This window comes from Bison bison, unplaced genomic scaffold, assembly GCF_000754665.1.
Source record: "Bison bison bison isolate TAMUID 2011002044 unplaced genomic scaffold, Bison_UMD1.0 scf7180017863955, whole genome shotgun sequence".
Classification (NCBI taxonomy): Eukaryota; Metazoa; Chordata; class Mammalia; order Artiodactyla; family Bovidae; genus Bison; species Bison bison.
The window spans coordinates 674,816-702,371 of NW_011494527.1; the positions used below are offsets into that span (position 1 = coordinate 674,816).

The following is a 27,556-nucleotide window of genomic DNA, read 5'->3' on the forward strand; positions in this document are numbered from 1 at the left end:
TAGTTTTCTGAATGTTGAGCTTTAAGCCAACTTTTTCACTCTCCTCTTTCACTTTCATCAAGAGGCTCTTTAGTTCTTCACTTTCTGCCATAGGGTGGTATCATCTGTGTATCTGAAGTTATTGATATTTCTCCCGGCAATCTTGATTCCAGCTTGTGTTTCATGCAGCCCTGCGTTTCTCATGATGTACCCTGCACAGAAGTTAAATAAGCAGGGTGACAATATACAGCCTTGACATACTCCTTTTCCTATTTGGAACCAGTCTTTTGTTCCATGTCCAGTTCTAACTGTTGCTTCCTGACCTGCATACAGATTTCTCAAGAGGCAGGTCGGGTGGTCTGCTATTTCTATGTCTTTCAGAATTTTCCACAATTTATTGTGATCCACATAGGCAAACGCTTTGGCATAATCAATAAAGCAGAAATAGATGTTTTTCTGGAACTCTCTTGCTTTTTTGACGATCCAGCGGATGTTGGCAATTTGATCTCTGATTCCTCTACCTTTTCTAAAACCAGCTTGAACATCTGGAAGTTCACGGTTCACGTATTGCTAAAGCCTGGCTTGGAGAATTTTGAGCATGACTTTACTAGCATGTGAGATGAGTGCAATTGTGCGGTAGTTTGAGCATTCTTTGGTATTGCCTTTCTTTGGGATTGGAATGAAAACTGACCTTTTCCAGCCCTATGGCCACTGCTGAGTTTTCCAAATTTGCTGACATATTGAGCTCAATAAAGGACAGAAATGGTATGGACCTAACAGAAGCAGAAGATATTAAGAAGAGGTGGCAAGAATACACAGAAGAACTGTACAAAAAAGATCTTCACAACCCAGATAATCACGATGGTGTGATCACTCACCTAGAGCCAGACATCCTGGAATGTGAAATCAAGTGGGCCTTAGGAAGCATCAGTACAAATAAAGCTAGTGGAGGTGATGGAATTCCAGTTGAGCTATATCAAGGTCCATTCATGCCATTGCAAATGGCAAGATCTCCTTCTCTTCAGAGTATTTTTAAAAGCAAGATAAAGAACGAAAAATCCAAACAATATTAAACTAACATTGTGAACATTTACTGTATACCAAAGTGTTCATTCACATTCATAACCTGCCTTACTCTTCACAAATCAGTGAATACATATTATTTTCAATTGAACTCATTCCCTCCGTTTGAAGAGAAGAAAGAGAAAGAAATGGAAATTCTTAGATGTGAAATGACTGGCACCAGATCACACAAGAAGTGGTCAAGTGGGCTGTAATGTTTAATGCTGTTTCAGCCCACGAAGCCTGTCACCCACAGGAAAGCCAGCAGCACATACGGCATTTACCTGATCTCCTTATAGTGAGAGGGTGTCAGGAGCTGTGGGCTGTGATGTGACTGAAGGACTGTGCCTGCGCTCTAGCCATCACGAATAGCCCAGATTTTATCCTGACCTGGGTCCCTCATAGGGAAGAGTGAGGAGATGTGACAGGAAGAGATGGTTCCCCTCCATATATTCCCCCAAACCACTTCATGAAGACAGAAGCTGGCAGCAAGGAGTGGTCCCAGCCAGACCAGACTCCAGCAGGTCACTCCTGCATGAAGACCATAGGCTGAATCCTGCTGAGCAAGATGGCTGCTCATACACCAACCGTGACTTCCCTTTCTATACAGGCAGAGAGAGTTAGAGCAGCAAGGTGGTAGTAGACTCAGATCCTGCTCCAAGAAAGGGTTCTCTGTGCAGCTGTGGAGTGTGCCTCCTAAGGGGCAGAAACTTGAGCTTCCCAAGGAGGCACCCACCAATAACTGAGCAAGAAGGTGGTGGAGGGGCCTGGCCCTTCCTGCTCCGTGTGGGGCTCCTCCAGCTGCTGTCTCTGCTGCAGAGCTCCCTGTTGGGCTGGCAGGGCCTCTAGCAGATCTGCACTGTGTCTGCTGCTTGCCCTGCCCAATGCTGCTTCCTCCTCCCTTTCTTTCATAGATGTTACTCAGCATCTGCCTCCCGGAGAACTCAACCTGTGAAAAGGGTCTTCAGCCTGATCTACATACATTATATCTACTAATCCCAAACTCCTGTTTTATCCCTCCCCCTCCTTCCCCTTTGGGAACTGTAACTTCTGCTTCTAGAAGGAGAAGGATAAAAGTAACTGTTGTAAAACACACCAACTCAACAGACATGAGTTTGAACAAACTGGGAGAGAGTAAAGGACAGGGAAGCCTTGTGTGCCGCAGTTCATGAGGTCGCAAAGAGTCAGACATGACCTAGCGACGGAACGAGAACAAATCATGGGATTATGAATGATTCCTCTCCCCCCGATATCTTGTGTGCATGCTAAGTCGCTTCAGTCATGTCCAACTCTTTGCGACCCTATGGACTGTAGCCCACCAGGGATTCTCCAGGCAAAAATACTGGAGTAGGTTGCCATGCCCTCCTCCAGGGGATCTTCCCAAATCAGGAACAATGCCCCTCTCCTTACATCTCCTTCATCAGCAGGCATTACCACTAGCACCCCTAGGAAACACCCGAGCCCTGCCCCGATATCTCACACCACACTAAAGGCCTACTTACCTGAGTTCCTTTTACCCAGAACATTATGTCTGGATTTTAACAAAAAGTGGCAAGACATACTGAAAGCCAGAAAACACAGTCTAAAGAGACAGAGACAGGCCTAGATATGGCAGGGATATTGGAATTATCAGACCATACATTTTTATAAATATGATTCATATGCTAAGGGTTCTAATGGATAAAATAGACAGCATGCAAGAACAGACAGGAAATGTAAGCAGAGATGGAAATTCTTAGAAAGAACCAAAAAGAAATGCTGCTGCTGCTAAGTCGCTTCAGTCGTGTCCGACTCTGTGTGACCCCATAGACGGCAGCCCACCAGGCTCCCCCGTCCCTGGGATTCTCCAGGAAAGAACACTGGAGTGGGTTGCCATTTCATTCTCCAATAAAAAGAAATGATAGAGATCAAAAATACTGTAACTGAAATAAAAAATGCCTTTGATGGGCTCCATAGTGGACAGGACATGGCAGAGGAAAGCATTTCTGAGCTTGGGAACATGTTAATAGACACCTTCAAAACTGAAAAGCAAAGAGAAAAAGACCAAAAATTTAAGTAAAACAGGATGTCTAAGGACTGTGTGACAACTACAAAAGGTGTAACAAATATGAAATGGGAATACAGAAGGAAAAGAAGGGAAACATGGAAGAAATATTTGAAGCACTAAGGACAGATAATTTCCCCCAAATTCATGTCAGACACCGAACCACAGAGAGTGGAAACTCAGTAAACACAAAGCAAGATAATGAAAAGAAATGAAAACAAAAAACAAAAAACCCCCTTAGGCATAGCATCGGAGAAGGCAATGGCAGCCCAGTCCAGCACTCTTGCCTGGGAAATCCCATGGATGGAGGAGCCTGGTAGGCTACAGTCCATGGGATCGCTAAGAGTCAGACACAACTGAGTGACTTCACTTTCACTTTCACTTTTCACTTCCATGCATTGGAGAAGGAAATGGCAACCCACTCCAGTGTTCTTGCCTGGAGAATCCCAGGGACAGAGGAGCCTGGTGCGCTGCCATCTATGGGGTCGCACAGAGTCGGACATGACTGATGCAACTTAGCAGCAGCGGCGGCAGCAGCAGGCATAGCATATTCAAACTGCAGAAAATCAAACAAAAATTCCTCAAAGAATATGGGGGAGGGGTGGGGGGATGGTGTGTAGCTGGTGGGGGTGAGGGGAAATCATAACCTATTACGAGGAAAGATAAGAATTACACCGTAATTCCACTCAGAGACCACACAAGCAAGAAGAGAGTAGAGTGAAATATTTAAAGTGTTGAAAAAGCAAACACCAAACTAGAACACTATAGCTTGGAATATTATCTTTCAAAAGTGAAAGGATAAATAGACTTCCTCAGATAAAAATTGAGGGAATTTGTTGCCAGCAGAAATGCTTTGCAAGAAGCATATAAAGAAGATATTCAGAGAGAAAGAAAGTAGTATCAGTCATAAAGTTGGATCTACTTAATTAAAAAGAATACTGCACACTGCAGAAGGAATAAGGGAAGGTAAAAGAAAACTCTTCTTATTCTTAATTGATCTGACAGGTAATAGCTTGTTCAAAGTAACAGCACCAATGTGTGATACTGTGTGTGTGTGTGTGTGTGTGTGTGTGTGTATAAGTGCTTATGTACACTTATGGATAAGTGAATCACAAGAATAATACAAGGGACACGACAGAACAATTAGAGGAGCACTGCTCATGAAGCAGTGTGTTACTGCAGGGTATGCATGCTCAGTCGCTTCAGTCATGTCCAGCTCTCTGCGACCCCACACACTGTAGCCTGCCAGACTCCTCTGTGCAAGGGATTTCCCAGGCAAGAATACTGAAGTGGGTTGCCATTTCTCCCTCCAAAGGATTTTCCCAACCCACAGTTTACAGCGGGCCCTCTAAATCCGTGATTTTCATGCCTGTGGACTCAACCAAGTACAGATCAAAATACTCAGAAAAAGAATTCCAGAAAGTGCCAAAAAGCAAACTTGAATTTGTTGCTCCACCAGCAATTATCTTCACAACAGTTACATTATATTTACAACTATTTACAGAGCATTTACATTGTATTAGGTATTATAAGTAATCTCGAGATGATTTAAAGTATATAAGAGGATATGCTTAGGTTATATACAAACACATGTCATTTTATATAAAAGACTTGAGCATCCATGGATTTTGGTATTTGTGAGGGGTCCTGGAAAAAAATCCCTTGTAGATATCTAGGGATGACTGTATTTGAAAGTGGACTTGGATTACCTGTAAATGTCTACTGCAAACTCTAGGGCAACCACAAAAAAAAAGTAAAAAATGAAGTATAATTGATATCCTAAGGAAAGAGGAAAAAATAGAATCATATAACATGCTCAGTTAAAACCATAAAAGGCAAAAAAAGTGGAAGACAAAATAGGAACACAGAACCAAGGACAACAAATAAAAACCAGCAACAAATTCTGTAGATATTAATCCAACTTTAAGCCGATTTTAAAGTGATTATCTGACAATAAACACTTTAAATGTCAATGATTTAAATAGGCCAATTAACACAGGGATTATCAAAGTGGATCAAGAAATAAGACCCAATTATATGCTGTCAATAAGAAACCCACTTTATTTTTTTTTTTAACTTTACAATATTGTATTAGTTTTGCCAAATATCGAAATGAATCCGCCGCAGGTGTACCTGTGTTCCCCATCCTGAACCCTCCTCCCTCTTCCCTCCCCATACCCTCCCTCTGGGTCGTCCCAGTGCACCAGCCCCAAGCATCCAGTATCGTGCATCGAACCTGGACTGGTGACTCAAGAAACCCACTTTAAATACAAAGACACAAGTAGATTAAAAAAAAAGGGTAAAGAAAGATTTACCATACTAATGCTAAGCAAAAGAAAGTGGGAGTTGCAATATTCATTTCCGACAGACCAGAAACTTTACGGCAAGAAAAGTTATCAGGGATAAAGAATGGCATTACAATACATGTGTCTTTTTCAACCATGATTTTCTCAGGGTATATATGCAGTAGTGAGGTTGCTGGGTCATATGGTACTTTATTCCTAGTTTTTTAAGGAACCTCCATACTGTTCTCCATAGTGGCTGTATCAACTTACATTCCCACCAACAGTGCAGAGAATTCTGTCTTCTCCACATCCTCTCCAGCATTTATCATATGTAGATTTTTTAATGTTGGCCGTTCTCATTGGTGTCATTATAATTTTGATTTGCATTCTCTAATAATGAGCAATGTTGAACATCTTTTCATGTATTTATTGGCCATCTGTATGTCTTATTTGGAGAAATATCTATTTAGGTCTTCTGCCCATTTTTTGATTGGGCTATCATGTGTAAAATAGATAGCTAGTGGGAAGCTGCTGTATAACACGGGGAGCCCAGCCTGACGCTCTGTGATGACCTAGAGGAGTGGGATGGGGGAGGGGAGGAAGGCTCGACAGGGAGGGGATATATATATATAATTATGGCTGATTCATGTTGTTGTATGGCAGAAACCAATACAACATTGTAAAGCAATTATCCTCCAATTAAAAAATAAATTAAAAAAAAAATGGCATTAGATAATGATAAAGGAGTTGGTTTTTCAAGAAGACATAACAATCCTTAATACATAGGCACCAAGCAACAGAGCATCAAAATATTAAATACCTGAGGCAAAAACTGAAAGAACTGAATACCTGAGGCAAAAACTGATAGAATTGAATACACGAGGCAAAAACTAAAAGAATTGTAAGGAGAAATAGATGAATCCATTATGATAGTTAGAGACTTTAATAGCCCCTAACAGAAACATGCAGATCCAGCAGGCAAAAATCAGTAAATGCATTGTTGAACTCAACACCGCCATCAATCAAGTGGCTAAAAAGGACATCTATAGGCTATTTCCTCTAATAGTAGCTGAATATACATTCTTCTCAAGCCCACACGCAATATTTGCCAAGATAGACCACACACTGGGCCATAAAACACAACAAATTTAAAAGAATAGAAATCAAACAATGTCTGCCCTCAGATCACAATGGAATTAAGCCAGGAATCAGTAACAGAAAGACAGTTGGAAAATCACCAAATACTTGGCGATTAAACAACACTTCTAAATAATACATGGGATCAAAGAAAAAAATCTCAATAGAAAGTTTTAAATATTTTGAACAAACTGAAAATGAAAACACAACCTATCAAAATTTGTGGGATGCAGTGAAAGCAGTGTTTAAAAGGAAATCTATAGGATTAATATATTAATAAAGAAGAAAGATCTCAAATCAATAACATGAGTTCCCATATTAGGAAGCTAGAAAAAGAAGAGTAAATTCAATCCAAACTAAACAGAAGGAAAAAAAAAAATTAGAACAGAAACCAGTGAACTTTAAAACAGGAAACCATTAGAGAAAATCCAGAAAACCAAAAGTTGGTTCTTTGAAAAGATCAATAAAATCCATAAGCCTCTAGCCAGGCTAATTAAAATTTACTAGCCCCTGGGAGAGGACCCAGATGTTTGCCTCATATTGCCAGTCAATCAGCACTTACTCATGCCAGACAGGTAGACAAAAACACCAACATCATTTCCTTTCTTTTATCCATTTGATCAATTAAGAAAAAAAAAAAAAAACACTTATGAGCATCTACTATGTGCCAAACACTGTTTTAAATGCTTGGGACATATCAGTGAACAGTAAGTACAATAAATAAGTAAACTGTATAGCTGCCCTAGTAGCTCACAGGGTAAAGAATCTGCCTGAAATGCAGGAGATCTGAGTTCAATCCCTGAGTTGGGAAGACCCTTAGAGAAGGGAATGGCAACCCATTCCAGTACTCTTCCCTGGGAAATCCCATGAACAGAGGAGCCAGCCAGGTTACAGTCCATGGGTTCACAAAGAGTTGGTTGGACACGACCAAGTGACTAACAATTTCAATTTCAGAGTATATCGGGAGATGTTAAGTGGAGAATAACAGAGCAGGTTAAGGAGAGGATTAAGAGTTATGAGTATTTCTTATTTTGTTATGAATGTTTGCATGTGTGTGTGTGTGTATATATAGGCAATTTACTTTATTTTATTTATTACTTTTATTTTCTTCCCTCTTATTCCTTTATCATCTAACACAAGACATACTGATAGGAATTAAGTTTATATCACACTGTTTAAGTTACAGGATGTCAAGGATCTCATCCAAGGACTTTGCATCCTCCTCTGGGGGAGGGTTGGTATGTTTTGATTATATGCTAGAGAATGGATACAGGTATATGTATGGCTGAGCCCCTTTGCTGTCCACCTGAAACTATTAATATCACAACACTGTGAATCAGCTATATTCCAATACAAAATTAAAAGTTTAATTTAAAAAGATAAGAGGATCATATTAGGTGGAAGTATGACTTTGTTATTGTCTTTCAGTCAGTTCAGTCGCTCAATTGTGTCTGATTCTTTGTGACCCCATGAATTGCAACACGCTAGGCTTCCCTGCCCATCACCAATTCCCAGAGTTTACTCAAACTCATGTCCATCGAGTTGGTGATGCCATCCAACCATCTCATCCTCTGTCATCCCCTTCTCCTCTTGCCTTCAATCCTTCCCAGCATCAGGGTCTTTTCCAATGAGTCAGTTCTTCCCATCAAGTGGCATTTCAGCTTCAGCATCAGTCCTTCCAATGAACATTCAGGACTGATTTCCTTTAGGATTGACTGGTTTGATCTCCCTGCAGTCCAAGGGACTCTCAAGAGCCTTCTCCATTACCACAGTTCAAAAGCATCAGTTCTTCGGTGCTCAGCTTTTCTCTTTATTTGGAGATTAAACATGGTTTAAGAAAATGTGTACAGGTGCCAAATTGACAAGGAATAAAGCATAGTGGTTAGTTCATGTGTCAGCTTGGCTAGGCCATGGTACCCAGTTGTTTAATCAAACACTAAGTGCTTCTGTGAAGATACTTTGTAGATGTGATTGACACCTACAATCAGCTGACTTTTAGGAAAGGAGATTACACTCTATAATCTAGGTGGTCCTCATCTAATCAGTTGAAAGGCCTTAAGAGCAGGACTGAGGTTTCCCTGAGAAAGAAGAAATTCCATCCATGGACCTCAGCATCAGCTCCTCACAAGAGTTTTCAGCTGGCCAACCTGCCCTGTGAATTCTGTACCTGTCCAGCCAGCCCCCACCGCCACATAAACCAACTCCTTGCAATCAATCTCTTCAGATATAAATATCCTACTAGTTCTTGTAACTCTTACCGACACAGATAGCCACAAAAAGAAAATGACATTTGAGCAAAGACTTGCCATTGGTGAAGGAGCTGCACACAGATAGCTACAGGCAGAGCAAGCCTGTGCTGTAAGAGGAACAGCTGGAACGTGGCTGGATGGGAGTGAGCCAGGTGGAGAGCAGCGTGAGAGGAGGGAACTTTATTAACCAAGAGCAGCATCAGGGACAGACAGAGTGCAGGCTGTAAGCTGAATGGTCTCCTTTTTTTTTATCATAAGATGAGCCTATGTCATGATAAAAATGACGCTACCATCATCCAGGGTCTCACCTGCTCTAACATGACACAAGTGAATGTCCCCCATTCCCACTATGGGCAGAAGCTTTTGGCTGCTATACATATACGGACATCTTCTGTAGTCAACTCGTTAGACATTCGGTGCACATGTGCAGAGCACCCACTGTCAGCTGCACCACGCTGGGAGCGTCTCCCTCAGGGGTATGGGAGCCAAGAGGCAAGTCAGGAAGCACCCTGCCTTCTGCGCACAGATTAAGAACTGATGGGCCACCACCAGGCAGAGAGACAGCCAAGACGTGTCATCTTTGGGTATGATGGAAATGTGCTGTGTGGAAGGTGTAATCTCTTAATTGGTCTTACTAATTAACTAGACCTTACTTGGTCTAGTTGGGAAAAATACCAGGCACCACCAAAGGGAGATGAGAGTGGTTTGCATGCAAAACCACCAAAGACAGACAGTAATCATGGGGGTGCACTGAGCCTGATCAAATATCTTGTCCAGGCTTCCCAGACTCTCACTTACCCCAGCAAAAGGAGGAACACCACCACCATGAGTTTTCCTTACTACAAAGGTTATGGAAACAACAGTAATATTAAGTATATTTATTATCCAGGAAAACTTTCATAATCCAGCTTCCCTGGTGGCTCAGATGGTAAAAGAATCTGCCTACAACGCAGGAGACTTGGGTTTGATCCCTTGATCAGGAAGATTCCCTTAAGAAGTAAATGGCTACCCACTCCAGTATCCTTGCCCGGAGAATTCCATGGACAGAGGAGCCTGGTGGGCTACAGTCCACGGGGTCACAAAGAATCAGACATGACTGAGCGACTAATGCTTTCACTTTTTTTTTTCCACATGTTGATAATTATATAAAATGAAGAAAAGGCAATATAAGCCACCTTAAATGCACATATTGATTCTTAGATACATCTCAACTCCATTAAAGTAAAAAAATACATAGCTTAGGCTTGAGGAAATAGAATATTTCTTAAATACAAAGAAGAGTTAAGGCAAGCCCACAAAAATTATAACAATGTTACATGGTTAGTGGGATTCTAAGTGATTTTTATTTTCTTTCTTTTTGTTTCCTGTATCTTCTTTTCCTATAACAGTATTCATTGCCCAAACAGCAAAGGTTTATAAGTAAAGCCCCCTTCATATATATGGCACTACTATCTCCTTCCTGAGAGTCAATTGACATCTTTTATCTCAAGCAATTTCAAATGGAATTTGCAGTTCCCTTTTACATACGAGAAAGTACAAAGCTCACAAGAGTTAATTCACTTACCCAGAGTCACACACTGTGGTGTGCAGCTCAGCCAAGACAAGAGTCCGGAGTCCTGCAGGTCCCGTCCAAGCCAGCACCCTCCCTGTGGACCATTATCTCAGCCCAGGGACCCTCTGAAGTGAGGGGAGGGTTAAGCTGAGCTAAGCCCTTGCCCTTACCTCGGCCAGACGGGAGTGCTTGTGGACGTTCTCGCCTTTCTGCACGCTGGGAGCCAGCTGCTGCAGGACACCCCGGCTGCTCGTCAGTGCTCTGGTCAGCCGAGCGAACTTCCCCCAGCCTGGAGCATGCGGAAGACAGGAGAGACAGGTTCACTTGGGTCCTGGAGGCACTTGGACATTTACACCACGAGTTACGCTATCAGATGCAGATTTCCACCCTCTTGTGCACCCATGAGTCACTCGGCCATCCTCGCCATCAAAACTTGCTGCTCAGAGAAGCCCCTGGACATGCTGAAATCTGGGCAGCGGTGGGCTTTTCCTTTGTACTTTCACTTGATCCTAATCATAGCTCTGTGGTGTAGGGAAGGCAGGCTTTAATAGTAGCATTGTTTTACAAATAGGGAAACCGAGGCACAGAGTGTCTAGGCAGTTAAAGGGTCTAAAACCCAGATCACTCTACTCTGGCCCAAGGCTTTTCTGCCAGATAATACCAGGCAATCGAGATGTTTCTCTGAATCTACGGCTCAGGCTGTCCGCAAGCCCCATGGCGTCTGATCCTAGCAGAGACCAAGCTGGTTCTAGGTTTTAAATAACTAGACAAGCTAGACAAATGGTCATTCCATGTACTACATTCTCCAAAGCCAGGGGAATAAGAAATGAATTTAACCCCTGGAGAGGTGGGGAGATAACAGTGGTTGATTTTAGTCTGCTCTGGGATGAGGGAAGGATAGTTGATGGCATGTAGGTCCCCTTAAAACTAGAAATTCAATGAGCCTAGCACTGAACTTGGAGTAAAGAAATACGGATATAAGTCCCAAATCTGCTTGCTTGTGACCACCAACAAATTGCTTAAGTCACCTGGGCCTCAGTTATCTCATCTATAAAGTGGAACTTAAAACACTCGACCTGCACGCTCTAAGTGCAGGGTGCATTTTCCTGGTAAAGCAAACTAAGTTCAGCACTCCGAGTAGTAGTGGACTAAACAAACAGTCTTGAGGCCTCCTTGGCCCTTTGGAATAGCTCCTCCAGGGGAAGTAAAACATTGGTCTTTTTCTAATCCTCCCACTCCATACTCCAAAATCTAAAATGAACAAGTGATCTTTACTAAGAATTTAAGATGCATGAGGGATGTTTTAAAGGTCCCCAGAGACAACTGTCCATTCCAACATCCAACAAGCCTTCTGCATCAAGCTTATGACCACGGCAGTTGTCTCATGAGACCCCTGAAAGCCTGCAGGGGTTCTCCAAACCAGGCGTGGGCTAGGAAGCGCCAAAGACCTGGATGGGGGTGTACATTAAATAAACAGAGCATGCAACTATTTCTACATGACAGTGAAAAGCAAGACTAGGCAATATTATATTTTATCCTTTAGAGGTTATAAGTAGTCTGCCTAATAGCAGACATCTCATTTACCACATTTTACCCTGGAGCACCTTTCCAAGACAGACTGAGAATTCAGAGGACAATGGAGTCAACCAGAATGATGGCTCTTTTTTTTTTTTCTGCACAACCTTTAAGGATCATAATCTGTACAAATTTTTGTCAATATAGCAAGAATAGCAAATCAGGTCTTTTTATCTCTTCCAGAAGTGTTGGGCTATAAAAAAAAGTAGTGGCATTTTCATCCATCCCAATGCCATTAAGAAATGGGACTTGCTGGGGTCAGTGTGAAAAGAGGCTCACGGTGGTCGGGCTGCGGGGAGTCCTGCTGGTGTTGACAGGAGGGGACAGCCCAGACTCTCCAGGGGTCTTTGACATCTTCCCCCAAATCAGCCATTTATGAAAGTGCTCATTGGAATTCACTTGTGTGAACCATGGGCTAGAATATTTTAAAGTCTCTTTCGGAGTCAGGCTCACCTTCAGCTCAAAACAAAGCGGGAAATGAATTCTGCAAAGCTCTCAAGAGGAGAAGAAAGTATATTTTCCAGGTGGGGGGAAAATAGTTGTGCATGTAAACATCAGCAAGGGCTCTGCACACCCCCCACTCAGTCCTACCCATCCACCACCACCACCTCCACCGTGATCTGCACTCTGGGACCAATGATAAGAGGGACTTGGCAAGGCAGATATCCCAGACCCTGCCTGGCAGGGCTTAGGATCCTGGTCCATCCGATAGCATGGCACAAAACATTAAAAGAAAGATTCCTGGACTTTTGGGCATTTCCCCAGGCCCAAGCTAGTCCCTCACTCTAGCCCTGATTCTCTGCTCTCGACTGACTGTGAAGGGCACAGGAAGGCCAGTGGGTGTTGGATGGGGAAACGGACAGGCAGCATGAAACCCTCCATCGCATCTCTACTGGGACGGGCAGACTCTGCCTCTTCTGAAGGGAGGCAATAAGTCCTTTCCCAAGTTCCACCCCCAAGTTGTTCTTTCTGGGCCCCAAAAACGTTATAATAGGAATCATGCCGAGCCAGATGGAAGAACATCATTCATTCACATATTAATTCCAAACATAACGACTATGTACCATCAAAGTGCCAAGTACCAGGGATGCTAAGATGAGTAAGGTACAGATTCTGGCCTCAAAGGGCTTGTATTCTAGTACAGAAAGCTGATAAGTAAATTAAAAACCATGATATAGTAAGCTAAATTCTGCAACACATGAGTACAGGATGCTATGGCCAAAACTGTCCAGAGAAGGCATAACAAATCCAGGCTGGGCTATCAGGGAGGCTTCCCACAGGAAGTGATACTAGAGCAAACTTTGCAAAGATGAGTAGGAGCCAGCTGAACTCAGGAAAGAAAAGACAGACAATCCAACACAGAAGGAACAGCACCCACGAAGGCAGAAAAATCACAAAGCAGAGTAACATGTCAGTGACAAGGAAGAGCTTCTAAATAGCTAGATGAATGGTGCATGGCATGCAGAGGGGAGGAGAATGCAGGCAGTGGCCTGAAGTGATGCTAAAGAGGTCGTCAAGGGTCAGACCAAGAAGAACTTAAGTGCGAGAACCTAGATGGCAAGTAAAGGAGTTTAAATATGGTGGGGCCATTTTAGGAGAGAATGGCAGTGTGGGAGTGGTTAACAGATAGAAGACCAATCAGAATCCCAGACGCCATGAGGGCCTGGACCAGTGCTGTGGCCTGAGCCAGGAGACAAGGGGAGATTTGAGAACAGCTGCAGAGGCAGAAGCAAGGACTGCAGAAGGAGAGAGGAGGCGATCCAAGTGGGCCCTGGGTCCCCAGTTAGGGTGACTGGGGTGATAGCCATACAATGAGATTGCAAACATGGGAGAAGGTGAGTTAGACTGAGACAGACAAGTACATGACATCACTTGTCACTTATGTGATGTCATATCTTAAAAAAAAGATACAAATGAACTTATTTACAAAACAGAAACAGACTCACAGGCATAGAAAACAAATTTATGGTTGCCAAAGGGGACAGCGGAGAGGAGTTAGGAGTATGGGATCAACAGACACACATCGCCATACACAAAACAGATAAACAACAAGGATTTACTGTACAGCACAGGGAAATATATTCACTTGTGATAACCTATAAAGGAAAAGTATCTGAAAAAGAGTATGTATGCATATACATTCATATATTAATATACCTGAATCACTTTGCTGTACACCTGAAACTTACATACTACTGTAATTATATGTCAATAAAAATTTTAAGGAAACACAGAAGAGAAGAAAATGGGTTTGGTAGAAGATAAATGTACAATTTGAACCAACAATGTCCCTTACAGCAGAGCGTCAGGAAAAACACTGCTGGAAAATGTCAATTTCCTATTGTCCGAGGGGCCAGCTGGGAGAGAATAACTCAATGAGAATTGAGCTTAAGGTGATCTTGTTAAGGGAAGTCACTTCCACAAGGAAAATAAGGCAGCTGGGAGACCCTCTGCCTTCAAGGAAGCCTTTCCCTGACACCACCTACCCCCAGCCGAATCACCGGCTCCCGCCCATGTACCTATTTGCCTTAGGCAGATTCCCATTAGATTATTGGTTAGGCTTCATTGTTCGTATTTGCTTACCTGTCTGCCCATCTCCCAAATAGACTATAAGGAGCAGGGTCTCTGTCTTACATTTCCTTAGGGTCAGCGTCGATCATAAAGCTAAACATCCCCAAAGACACCCAGTAAATGTGTATGCTGAATAAACGTGGATGACGAACAAATTGTTTTCTCCCATTGTCCTATTTCTATTTGGGTTTCCAATAGACATAAAGTACCAAAGGAAAAGTAGCCTGTTTTACAAACTCTGTTCAGTTTTAGGAGGTATTTCTGCACCCACCCTTCCAATTATATCCCATTTGGGAGTTCAACAGGGAACTGAGCTCAGATGAAGAAATCCCCAGCTCAGGGTTCTTCTAGCTCTGTCTTAAAGGTCACCACATGGCAGGTAGGGCTGGGTGTGTCAGGGGGTGATCAAAGCATCACACGATCAGGCAAGATGAGAAGGGTGAACAGGAGGCGGGGGGAAGCATGAATGGAGAAGCACAGGAGAAGGGGAACGCAGTTTACAATCTAACAAGCAGCTAGAAAGTATTCACCGAGTCCTTTCTCCATTCTCAGTAAGGACAACCCTCTCTCCCTTACTTGAGCACACACTGGCTACTGGCTTCAGCTGGGGTGAGTCCCCCACTAGGCTGCTTTAGCCCATACATCCCTGTATCCTCCCTAGGCTAGAAGAGATGGTTCTAAGAGGAGCTGAAATTCCAGCTCCTCCCAGGGCAAGTCCAGAGATACTAGAAAACACAGACCTAGAGGCCCCTCCCTGGGAAAGCACGTGGGGGCGCTTGGAACAGCAGCTGCAGAGGCTCCTGAAAGCACCCTGGGGGACGGAGGCCAGGACGCAGGCGCATCCTGATCTGAAGAGCCACGGGGTCCTTGAGAGGAGCTGGCGCCACAACCCAACACCCAGCAAGGAACAAAGGACACAGCAGACCACCAGACAGTGCGGACACTGCCGAGGGGTCCTCAAGTCTTCCTGCCCCCAGATCGTTCTCCTATCGATGTACCAACACCCAAAACTCTAGGATGGCTTCTTCAAGCAGAAGTCACTACATCATCACCTTCCCGTCATCCGAAGTGCAGAGAGAGAAAATGTGACTATTGAAGGGGGAGGGGGTCCTGCGCTTTGTATCTATTACCCTCCCTCTTCCCTGAGAGCACCTCATATGTACCCCACGTGAAGACTCGTGGAGAAGGGTCAACAGTTAGGGCAGCTTGCCAGCACCTTCAGCCCTGAATATTCTGTATCTTTGGCCTTTAAAAATCTCCTTCAGAGTTTTACATTCATTTTGTTGTCCACTCTTGGCTCAATTTTAACCCTGAATTTAGAAGTAAATGTGTAGATCTTTGAAAATGAATTCGCTCCTTTAATGTGAGATTATTCCGTGAGGTAAGAGAGCAAACAAGAGGGGTGACTCATTGCGGGGTGAACAATGTGGAAAAAACCTCTGAGCCCTACACTCTAATTCTTCTCTACCCACTTGCCTGGTTTACAAGGGCGGATTCAACAGAGAAAAACACCCTGCAGCCCACTCGCAATTATCCACAGTAACAGAAAAGCAAGAGATGGGGAACAAATGAAACCCCAGCGCGTCCCTGAGTCTCCTTTCAACCAAGAATTCCCACCTACTCTCTCCTTCAGCCTTTAAACACACACACATGCACACACACTAGAGCTGTTACCAAACAGCAAACCTAGCTTGGCTCTCATCCCCTTGCTCCATGCCATTTGTGGGCACTTTTTTCATCAGAGAACAAAGGGAACAGCCAAAAGGTGAACAGGAAAGAAGAGATGAGGCAATCAGGGGTCTAGATAATTCATGAAAAGGGTCATGAGAACTGATACACTAAATAAAGGAGGGGGCTTAGAGCGGAACCAGGGCCCATCACGTGATTGGAGCTTAGGCGCAAAGGGGAGTTACTTTGTGTCAGATGCTAAAACAGTCTATCACCAATGATCCTATGTGTTCTCCCCTTTGTGGGCTGTTCATCGGAAAATGTCAGGCACCAACTGGCTTCTCGAATTACTGTAGGATACACCCATCCCACTCCTAAGCCCCAAAATTAGGCACAAAGCCATCAGAAAAAACGAAGTCATTTTAAAGACAATTTAAGCATAGCTGACTTTAATGGGAAAACATCTCATATTGCTATGCTAAGGAGCAAATACCTGGGGATTTTCTGGGGGTTTCAATTATCCGTCCTTCCATTACAGCTCAAAAGTGAATTCTATGGGCTTCTGTGGTGGCTGAGTGGTAAAAAATCTGCCTGCCAATGCGGGGTACATGGGCTTGAGCCCTAGTCCAGGAAGATCCCACATGCCATGAAGCAGCCAAGACCATGTGCTGCAACTATTGAGCCTACGACGTGGAGCCCGGAAAACGCAACGATGGAGCCCACCTGCTACCACCACCGAGGCCCACATGAAGCAGAGCCCGTGCTCCGCAGCAAGAGAAGCCATCACAACGAGCTCACACCACAACTAGAGAGACGTTCCGCTCAGCGCAGTTAGAGAAACGCCCGTGCAGCAACAAAGACTCAGCGTGGCCAAAAATAAATACATCTTTTTTTTTTTAAGATGCATTCTACGCAAGCCTGGGTCACCAACACTCAGACTTTTTATGCTAATTGAGGTGTTGCACTGAAAGCGCAGCTGGACCGGCTGGAATCTCGCAACGTGAGAACACTTCCAAGGACAAATGTCAAGTCAGGAGAATCACCCAGTCCCATGGCAGTGTATTTTCCATCTACAAGATGTTTTCCCACCGTTATATTGGACCCTTGCAGCCAGAACTGCAGTTTATAGACTTACAACGAACAAGGCCTGGAGAATTATCATGTTCTTCCATCATCAACAGACTAGTATAAAATCTGACCTCGTCCTGAACAGACCACCAAATCCATGTGGGTCAGGGGCATGGTGACATGACGAGCGGGAAAGTCTAAACATATCTGCCATAGCATTTGAAGTGGACAGGCTTATAAAGTCCTGTCTTGGAGGAAACATTAAACATGATCCACTATCTGCATTCTTATATTGAGGGACAAAGAGTGTGTACTTGTGTGTCTGTGCATACATGTGTATATTTTAAATTTTTAGGAAGCAAGCTGCGTATTACTGCTATGTATTTCATGGACAAAGAGAATTAATATCTGGTTCCCTTGGCTAACAGGGAATAGGGTGTGCGTGTGTGTACACAAACTTGTATGCACAAGGGAAAGGCATGAATGAGGCAGGACAAATGAAGTGGAGCATTTTACGCCTGAAAAATAAACCTCAGTGAGTCTCCCTGCATCAGTCTGATTTATCTCTTCTTTCAGGCTCCCCAAGAATGCCATGTGGACCACCCCCCGTGGGGGGTGCTCTAAGTTGACTCAGCCCTTCCTGCTAAACAATCCCTTCACATCACCTGAAAATGTTCCAGTGGTGATGATAAGAAAACATTCTGACTCGACTGCATCCCCTAGTTCACATTTTTCTGAGAAAACTTGCAAAAATAAGTGTCAAAATATCAGATTATCTTTAAAATGCTATTTATGTGTTTACCCAGTTAAAAAAGCGAACGGCCTTTCTAGATGGTAACAGGATGACACTCATCACGAGTGAGCCTGTCGCCCGGTGATGGCTACTGCACTGAGAAATCTTCAAGTCAGAAACCAGAAATCAGGGAGTCACAAATCTGCAGGAAGAAAGGAGACTGCGGGAGGCTGAGACAAGTGGAGAGATTTTATTTACATCTGCTCTGGTCTTGAAACCCAAAGGCAGGCTGTTATTGATTTATTGAGCTATAGATAGTAAAAAAAAAAAAAAAAAGGATGCAGTGGCATGCACAGCACTATGCTCTGAACTCTATAAAAAGGAGCGTCCAAACGTGGTAGGACTTTATATGCCCTCAGAGGACACAGCCCCAGAGGAGCAGCCATGGAAAGCTTTTTATTTCTTCCTTTCTTGCCACTTAACAATCACAGTTTTGTCATGTCAAGGATAACATGCCCCAGTTTTACTCTCCCTTGAACTTCACACCTATCTCTCAGCTGCATCTCAGAAAATGCAAGGAGCAGGGTCTCAGGTAGAGCTGGAAAATCAGCCGCCCAGCCAGGAAATACTGCCATGAGAAAGAGCTCCTGGCCTCTTGGCTATCTTGGAAAAGAGTGCTCTGACACCTCCTAATTCCAGACTTCTGGGTTTGACAGCCTGATGGGCTGGACCACTTCAGGAGTATCACTGTTCTAGAAATCCTGAGCTGTCTCCTCTCCTAGGTCCCCAGTGTTATTCAAACAATACGTGTATGTGATATGGCTGAGGTGAGTGCTAAAATCTGTGGTTCCCGAGCTGATTAAATGACCCATATGGGAATGTTACCGAAGACACTGGCCTCATTAATGTCGTGTTTCCAATGAATTAACCAGCCACAGACTTAATCAACCACAGAGGTAGCGATGTGCTAAAATCTGCTTTAACACTCTGAAAATGCTAGAACTCAAATTTAAAGAAGCGTATATAGAAGTAAGATGAATGTGGTCATGAGCTGCTCATTTGGGTAACTGACATCTGCCACGTGAAAACCTGCAAAGGTTCCAAAGATACCAGAGGTACCCAATTACCTTCTTCTGTCTACTTGGAAAGGGTTAATCTACAGAGGTATGAAACTGATTAAAATGCCTTCCTAACCAAAGCTTTTTTTCCTCACTTTCTTTCCCCTCAATGCATTCAAGAATGATACAATGCTTTACCCAACACAAATTAAAGTTTAAATCTTGGTCCTTGTTCAGAGACTGCTGTGGCAACCTCAAATTCTCTGTAACAAAGAGTCACACTATAGGCAAAAAAAAAAGGTTTAAAAGTATTTGTACAAATCAGAATTACAAACCTTTACATGAATCATCTTCAATCGGCTGTTTGAAAGCGGTTATGTCACTGAAAGTGCAAAGAAATAAAACCACTTTATCCTGTTCGTTTCGAATTGGAGCAATTTTCACAAAGAACCACACAGGTGTCCCTGAAAAAAACACCAAAAGGTTGGTCAGTAATTTGCACTCTCATTAGAGGGACTAACATAAGGACTTGGGAACAAATCAGTACAAACATCAATTCATTTTTTGAATGGCTTCGTTCCTTCAGGTTCTGGGGTTTTATACCACTAATTTTTCTTCTTGCTGGAATAAAAGTTTCATAGTAACTACTCAGTGGAGGAGGTTCTCCTGTTCAAATAATTCTGTAAGTACAGATTTCTTAACCCTTGTCAAATGGTTAGAAAATGGGTTGGAAATCCCTCCTGATCTTATGGAAGTAACTAAGGCACAGAGACCTAAAGACTTACCTTAGAGCATATAGAGACGAAGCCAGGAGCGGGGGCCAGTTGGGTAGAGCCATCCATGGTCAGCAGACCACAAAACTCAAATTTCCATTACTAAAGACTCCGGTGCCAAAATTTGGTTTGGGAACCCATCAATATGACTCAAATGCTTAATACACCGTAGGCTAGAAACTGTGTTTCTAAGTCTTTCTTCCCAGAATAAAAATCTCAAAGGTTCAACACGATGGCAAAAGAGGACAGACTGAGAAAGGAGGAAAATCACCACAATGATTCTCCCAGCCAAGGCTTCCCCAGAAAGGGAGGTCTCCAGAGGGAGGAATAAATGAGCTCTCTCAAAGCACTGCCCTAAACCCCAGAAGGAGAAGATGAGCAGAGTTCATGTGACTGACCTCTCAGAGAGGTCACCTACTCAGGAATCTATGGACAAATACCTGCACAAAATTAGTCTCTGGCTCCCCCCAAAAAAAAATAAGGAAAAGAAATAGATGTTTTCTGTCTATTGAGGACATCAGAGCAAGATGCACCAGTCTCTCCTGTGTAACAAAACCAAATGCAGCACAAAGCAATGGTAGCTTCACCCCACCCAGTTCTTGTACCCAGCTCCTAAAACAGCATCTGGCTTAACAGAACTAAACAACTATTTGGCTGGGATATTGCTTTACATACCATTTTATAACCTCTTTTAAACTGAAATACAGTAGATATTTCTCCACGTTAAGTCTTCGGGATGCTTCCTTTGCACAAGGCACTGGGCTCAGCATTTGACCTTTATTGTTTTATTTTAGGAGACAGCAGGCAGGTGGAAAACATTCTCAATTGGTCACCGAGATCTCTCTGCCTATAGTTGTAACAAACTCTACTATATGACACGGACAGACAGACATCTCTGATTAACACTTGGATTAATCAATTTAACTTAACGGCAAAAAGCTCATATATCTGCTACTTGTTCATATGTAAGTATGAATAACCCCACCATGTATGGTCAAACAGGCAGCAAATGGATCAGACAGGACTACGTTCTTCTTAAATTTTGACTGTCTATATATTCATCCACAGTTCATTTTAAATCTCTATTGTCCCTTCCCTTTATACCTACTAGTTTCTGGGTATTCTTAGAATACACCATAATGTCACCCTAAGAAAAATGTGTTTTGAAAGAAAAAAAGTCCACCTTACAAAAATTAGGAGTTTTTGGCAGTCCAGTCATTAGGACTCCATGCTTTCACTGCCAAGGCCCAGGGTTGGATCCCTGGTTGGGGAACTAAGATCCTACAAGTTGCATGGCACAACCAGAAAAGAAAAAAAAAAAAAAATCACAGAGTAATTCCAAAATTAAGAAACATATGGTCTCTGAATTATCCATGGTTTTTGGAAGGCCTGTGTTACTATTCCTCCCAGGACGCTCCTTAGAACCTAAAGTGGATTTAACCCACTTTCAATTAAACAGAAAACTCAAGAAAAATTGAGCCTATGTACACACAGCTCTCAGTTGCATACTAGCTGATATAACAAAGAGAAAAACAAAAACAAAACACTTTTCTTTTTGCTCTAAAGAAAACTAAGCTAAAAGCTATATTCTTTCAGCTGGGTAAATGAGAAAGCACACCCGATTTATCAAACCAGTAATAAGTCAGAAGAGAGGCCCCGCACTCACGCTGTCTCACGCCAGGAGCCTGGTCTCGCTAGAATCCCCAGAACCACTCCCTTCACAGCTATCACCGTGGGCCGTCCACGGGGCTGCACCAGCTGGCCTGGGGTCTACGAACTTGCTCCAGCTAGGGCTGTGCCATCTAATCTTTATGACCACTTAGACTGCCGACACTAATTCACATCTCCCAGGTCACATGAGAGCCACTGTATTTGTCACGTTGGGAGGCCTTTTTCATTTTACCATAGTTCAAGCTCCTCAAGAACTTTCCCCCATTTCTTTATCTTTAAAGCTATGCGCCCATCTCTCTACCAAATGGCCCATTGCTTCCTTCCAGAAATGTTCCCTGACTAAACATGTGCTATTCTGATCATTCCTTTTCAATATCTAAATTTGTTTCTTGTGCCAAAAATTCATATAGTCAGTATCTATTACTTTAAGAGTTCCTCTCCAGCTGATCACCTGGGCTTGTTGAAGGCGGGAACCTGGTCCAAGGGATTTCCCAGGCAAGAATACTGGAGTGGGTAGCCGTCCTCTACTCCAGGGGATCTTCCCAACTCATGGATCGAACTCAGGTCTCCTGCGCTGTAGGCAGATCCTTTACCATCTGAGCCATCAGGGAAGCCCTCCTTTTCCCATACCTGGTGTTTTTTGTGGAGGGACATCTTTCACTGTAACACTCCAGACCTTTCCCCTGGGTTGGCAATATGGGGGATAAGAACTGGACATGTGTAACCTGGCCACTTTTTCTCCTCTGCTGTCTTAAGAGATTAGGGAGCATTCTACTCTATTTCCCCGTTCTATAAATGTTAGGGGAGAGGTCAGAGGGCAGGGGGATAGCCGGCAGGAGAAGACTGTGGTTCTCTCGTGTTACCTGTGTGAAATGAAATATTTCCTGCCATATCGGTGGGCAAGAAATATCACAGCCATCAACGTTTCCAAGCCACCATATGTGAATGAAAGTGTTAGTCACTCAACCGTGTCTGAATCTTTGTGACCCCGTGGACTGTAGCCCGCCAGTCTCCTCTGTCCACGGGATTTCTCAGGCAAGAATACTGGAGTGAGTAGCTATTCCTTTTCCCAGGAGATCTTCCCAACCCAGGGACTGAACCCGGGTGTCCTGCATTGGCAGGAGAATTCTTTACCATCTGAGTAGATGAAGGCTCCCAAAAGGGTCTGCAATCTAGCAAATGCCGTCACCCCTAACAGTGATTGCTGAAGAGCTGAAGAGCTTAGTGGAGGCAGGATGTGAGAAATCAAAAAAAATAAAAATAAAAAAACAGGGTTTGGCCCTCGATAGCTTAGGTACATATGAACGGAATGAATTCAGTGAGCCCAGAGCTTGCATCTTCTCTTACATAGAAGAACGCTAAATCCCTTAGCTTGATATTTGGTTTTCCTTACAATTTAGCAGTAATCTTTGATGGTCAGACTCCCTGCCCTCTTTGTTGCGAACTTATATATAACCTGACTCCCACTCCCACCTCCTCGGACCAATTTTCTCAGGACTACTGAGATTCTGCCTCCTGGACTTGGAGTCCCTAACATTCCCACCAAATAAAATAACTCTCTACTTTCAGACTGTGACTAATTTTTTTTAGTCAGCAGCTGTGTTGGGTGGATAAGTCTGTCTGATTCTAGTATTTACTTTTTAAAACTCACCTTCCCATAGATATAAAATACATCCTCTAGGATCAGATTTACCAGTCATAAAGGTGATATTTTGAACCTTCCTGATGCGATTCATGGGGTCGCAAAGAGTCAGACACGACTGAGCAACTGAACTGAACTGATGCCTGAATTTCTCTCAATTGCTTCTGATCACGGGCAGGGAAAGACAATGCTGTGCACTGACCCCCATCAAACCTTAGCAGTTAAGGACTATTTCTTTAGGGCTCCCTGATAGCTCATAGTTAAGAATCTGCCTGCCAATGCAGGAGACATGGGTTCGATCTCTGGGTTGGGAAGATCCCCTGGAGAAGGAAATGGCAACCTGCTCCAGTACTCTTGCCTGGGAAACCCCATGGACAGAGGAGCCTGGTGGGCTACAGTCCATGGAGTCGCAAGAGAGTCAGACACGACTTAGCAATGAACAACAATGTGCTCCAAAGGGCAGGAGGCCTGATCTCTTCCTGTCTCATGGTCCTACATCCCTAGTCCAGTGCCATCCAGAGCAGTGTTACCCACAGGGTCACATGAGGCGACTATGCTGCTCAGCTCCAGGAGGTGCCAGCCTGGAGCTGTGAAAGCCCAACAAGCTCTAGGAATTCCTGCTGAATTTCAAAGAAAGACATCCTACTTCCAGTTACTCAGACCTGCCTCTCTCTCTCTCCCCCAGATTATCACTAGCCAAAAAATCTAGGAAAGCAAGAAGAATGGGTTCAAATTTTTCATTTCTGAAAATTTTCCAAAAGAGAATATATGAGTCCCTCCTAGGTAGCACAGACCAGTCATTTCAACCTTTCACTTCATAGGAGTGAAGCATTTTTAGCTAATGAAACATTACTCAAAGTCTCAATATGGGAAACAGCTCTTTCAAGCAAACATGAAATATCCAGAGCCTAGAGCCCCACCCACTCAGGTTCCCTTACACCCTCCAGATGCACCCAGGGTATATTCAGAAATGTTTTGTCTCCATTCAGATGAAGACCTGTCTGGGGGCAGAGGCCTGAGCAGTTGGCCTCTGGGGATCTCTTCTAGAGCCCAGATTCTAGAGCAGGATTTATTCCCTCAAGATACAAGAGAGACAATGTGTGCACAAATACATACACACACACACACACACACACAAAATCAGCAAGAGGTTAAAATTCTGCCTCCTCACCCAAGTGGCTACCATGGGAAAACCAAAAAAAGCAAGTACTTAATGTTTTTTTCTGTGAAAAGAACCAAGGGTCAATAATAAACTTTCTATTAAAGGAAGATCAATACACAAATCCAGGAGAAACACATCCCACTGATGGCAAAGGCTGCAGCTCTTTCCTGGCTGAGGACGCGCAGTGGAAGGCCCGTTCCAGGTTAGGCTACTTCTTCTGGCCACTCTGTGACTGTCACCCCTTATGTTGTTCCCTTGCGTTGTGCACTAATGAACCTGACAACCTAATCTCACTATAGAGCCTCTCAACCACAACAGTCAGATAGCAAAACAGCAAGGTGCAGGTGTATGACAGGATTTTTAGCCTCCATCAGTCTCCCTCCAACCCTGGACATCCTTCCAGGCACTTTCCATAGCTAGACATCCAGGCCACATTCAAATTTAGATGACATGTGTGCATGCTAAGTCACTTAGTCATGTCTGACTCTTTGAGACCCTGTGGACTGTAGCCTGCCAGGCTCTTCTGTCCATGGGATTCTCCGGGCAAGAATACTGGAGTGGGTAGCCATTCGCTTCTCCAGGGGATCTTCCTGACCCAGGGATCGAACTCACGTCTCTTATGTCTCCTAGCAGGCGGGTTCTTTCCCACTAGCACCACCTGGGAAGCCCCCGGTCACATCTGAACGCAATAGAATCCGCCAAGCCTCTGTGACTGGCTCTTGGGAAGGGCTGCACGTGCTGGGCCACTGGGACGAGTCTGGAAACTAGAGAAGAGCAGTCTGCCCCGGGAAACAGACCAGCAAGGTTTTGGTCAACTTTCCTGAGACAAACGACAAGTGTGAGACAATGAGACAGGATAGGGGAAGTAGTGACCACTAGTCTTTAGGACATCTCATTCAGAATCCCAAACCCTCTGTTTGAGCCCCACCTTGACTTACTGTATGCTTTGGCCATGTCACTTGAACTTCTCTCAGAACCAGTTTCCTTATTTGTAAAACGGGGATAATGGATCTACTTCAGCATGTTAGTCTACTTTAGTGTAGCAGACTACTACTTTGGTGTAACACAGTAGATGTACGTCAGATCTACTTTAGTGTGTCAGAGTCCTGTCCAACTCTTTGCGACCCTATGGACTGTGGCCTGCCAGGCTCCTCTGTCCATGGGATTCTCCAAACAAGAATACTGGAGTGGCTTGCCATTTCCTTCTCCAAGGGATCTTCCCGACCCAGGGATCGAACCCAGGTCTCCAGCATTGCAGGCAGATTCTTTACTGTCTGAGCCACAGACTGACTTTAGATTAAGTTGAAATGCCTGATACATGGATATATAAAACTATTACTTTCCTTCCTTCTTTCCTCATCTATAAGTTTGAAATGTTCAATCTCACCTCCCAGGGGTGTTTATATGACTGTAAAAGAGAATGTATCTTAAGGAGTTTAATGAAAATCCAAAGCTGCCTTCACCTGTTCCTAAGGAAAAGGGCCAGTCTCAAGCATAACAAGGGAAAAGCTAGAAAATGCAATGCTTAAGTCTCAATGTAATTTAAATTTGATTAAAGAGCAAAAAACAAAACCTCAATAAAGGAGAGAGTTACACTGTTTATAGAGGAGAAGATTCAGTTCTGTAAGATGTCAAACCTCTTCTTTTAATATATAAATTGAATGCAATTTCAATCAGAATCTCAATTGTTTCTTTTTTCATTTGTTTTTCTCAGAGCTTGATGAATTGACATTCAATTCAAATAGAAAAATAAAGGTGGAAGAACAGCCAAGAAATTTTTGAAGAGAAAACTAGTGACAGGGATTACTTACTATAGTAATTAGAAGCCAGTGGCTTGACCCTAAAATAAGCAAAAATGAAAACAATAATATAATTTACTGAGTGCTTACAATGGGGCCGAACCCTGACACATCATGGTTTACTTTTCACAACTCCGTGAGGTGGAACTGTTACTGTGACATTATCTTTCACTTAAATATGGAGACCCCAAGTGGGAAGGCACTTTAACCAAACTCACAAAGCTAATAAGTTACAAAAAGATTCCTAAAAAAAAAGAGGACAGACACAAATACATGAATGTGAGCATTTAGCGTTTTAAAAAAGAGCATTTCAAATTGGAAAGAAAGAGATTGATGATAACAAATAGTGCTATAAAAGTACCAGAAGAGAAAATGGAAGAATATTTTATTATTTAGGCAAGGAGAAGAGCTTCCTGAGTATTATATAAAGGTTAGAACCGTAAAGAAAAGGAGTGACAAACATTTTACACTTACATATGGTATTAAAAGTCTTTAACCAAAAAGAAAAAAATTTAAAGTTGGTATCAGAGAAGACTCGAGGGTCCTTGGACTGCAAGGAGATCCAACCAGTCCATCCTAAAGAAAATCAGTCCTGATTATTCATTGGAAGGACAGATGCTGAAGCTGAAACTCCAGTATTTCGGTCACCTGATGGGAACAACTGACTCATTGGAAAAGACCCTGATTCTGGGAAAGATTGAAGGCACGAGAAGGGGAAGACAGAGGATGAGATGGTTAGATGGCATCACTGACTCAATGGACATGAATTTGAGCCAACTCTGGGAGATGGTGAAGGACAGGGAAGCCTGGCGTGCTGCAGTCCATAGGGTTGCAAAGAGTCGGAAATGACTGAGCAAATGAACAACAACAGATATGGTATTTTAAAAGTCTTTAATTAAAGAGAAAAAATTTAATAGGCAAAATAGCTTTCAATATGTGTGTGATTTAGGATCAATATCCCTTATATATAAACAGCTTCTCATTTCAGTTCACTTCAGTCGCTCAGTCATGTCCGACTCGTTGCAAGCCCATGATTCACAGCACACCAGGCCTCCCTGTCCATCACCAACTCCCAGAGTTCACTCAGACTCACGTCCATCGAGTCAGTGATGCCATCCAGCCATCTCATCCTCTGTCATCCCCTTCTCCTCCTGCCCCCAATCCCTCCCAGCATCAGTCTTTTCCAATGAGTCAACTCTTTGCATGAGGTGGCCAAAGTACTGGAGTTTCAGCTTTTAGCATCATTCCTTCCAAAGAAATCCCAGGGCTGGTCTCCTTCAGAATGGACTGGTTGGATCTCCTTGCAGTCCAAGGGACTCTCAAGAGTCTTCTCCAACACTCCAGTTCAAAAGCATCAATTCTTCGGCACTCAGCTTTCTTCACAGTCCAACTCTCACATCCATACATGACCACTGGAAAAACCATAGCCTTGACTAGACAGACCTTTGTTGGCAAAGTAATGTCTCTGCTTCTGAATATGCTGTCTAGGTTGGTCATAACTTTCCTTCCAAGGAGTAAGCGTCTTTTA

General features: G+C 43.4%; 1 protein-coding gene across 2 annotated transcripts in view; it reads right to left on the bottom strand.

The window, feature by feature from the left end:
* The window catches only part of KCNH1 (potassium voltage-gated channel, subfamily H (eag-related), member 1), a 438,757-nt gene that overhangs the window by 361,990 nt on the left and 49,211 nt on the right, over nt 1–27,556 (bottom strand). For both annotated transcript variants that reach the window (XM_010833882.1, XM_010833881.1), the window contains exons 4-5: nt 19,317–19,445; nt 10,479–10,597 (exon numbers count right to left, since the gene is read on the bottom strand). In XM_010833882.1, coding sequence (XP_010832184.1) covers nt 10,479–10,597; nt 19,317–19,445 — 248 coding nt within the window. The remainder of the gene's footprint in view (nt 1–10,478; nt 10,598–19,316; nt 19,446–27,556) is intronic.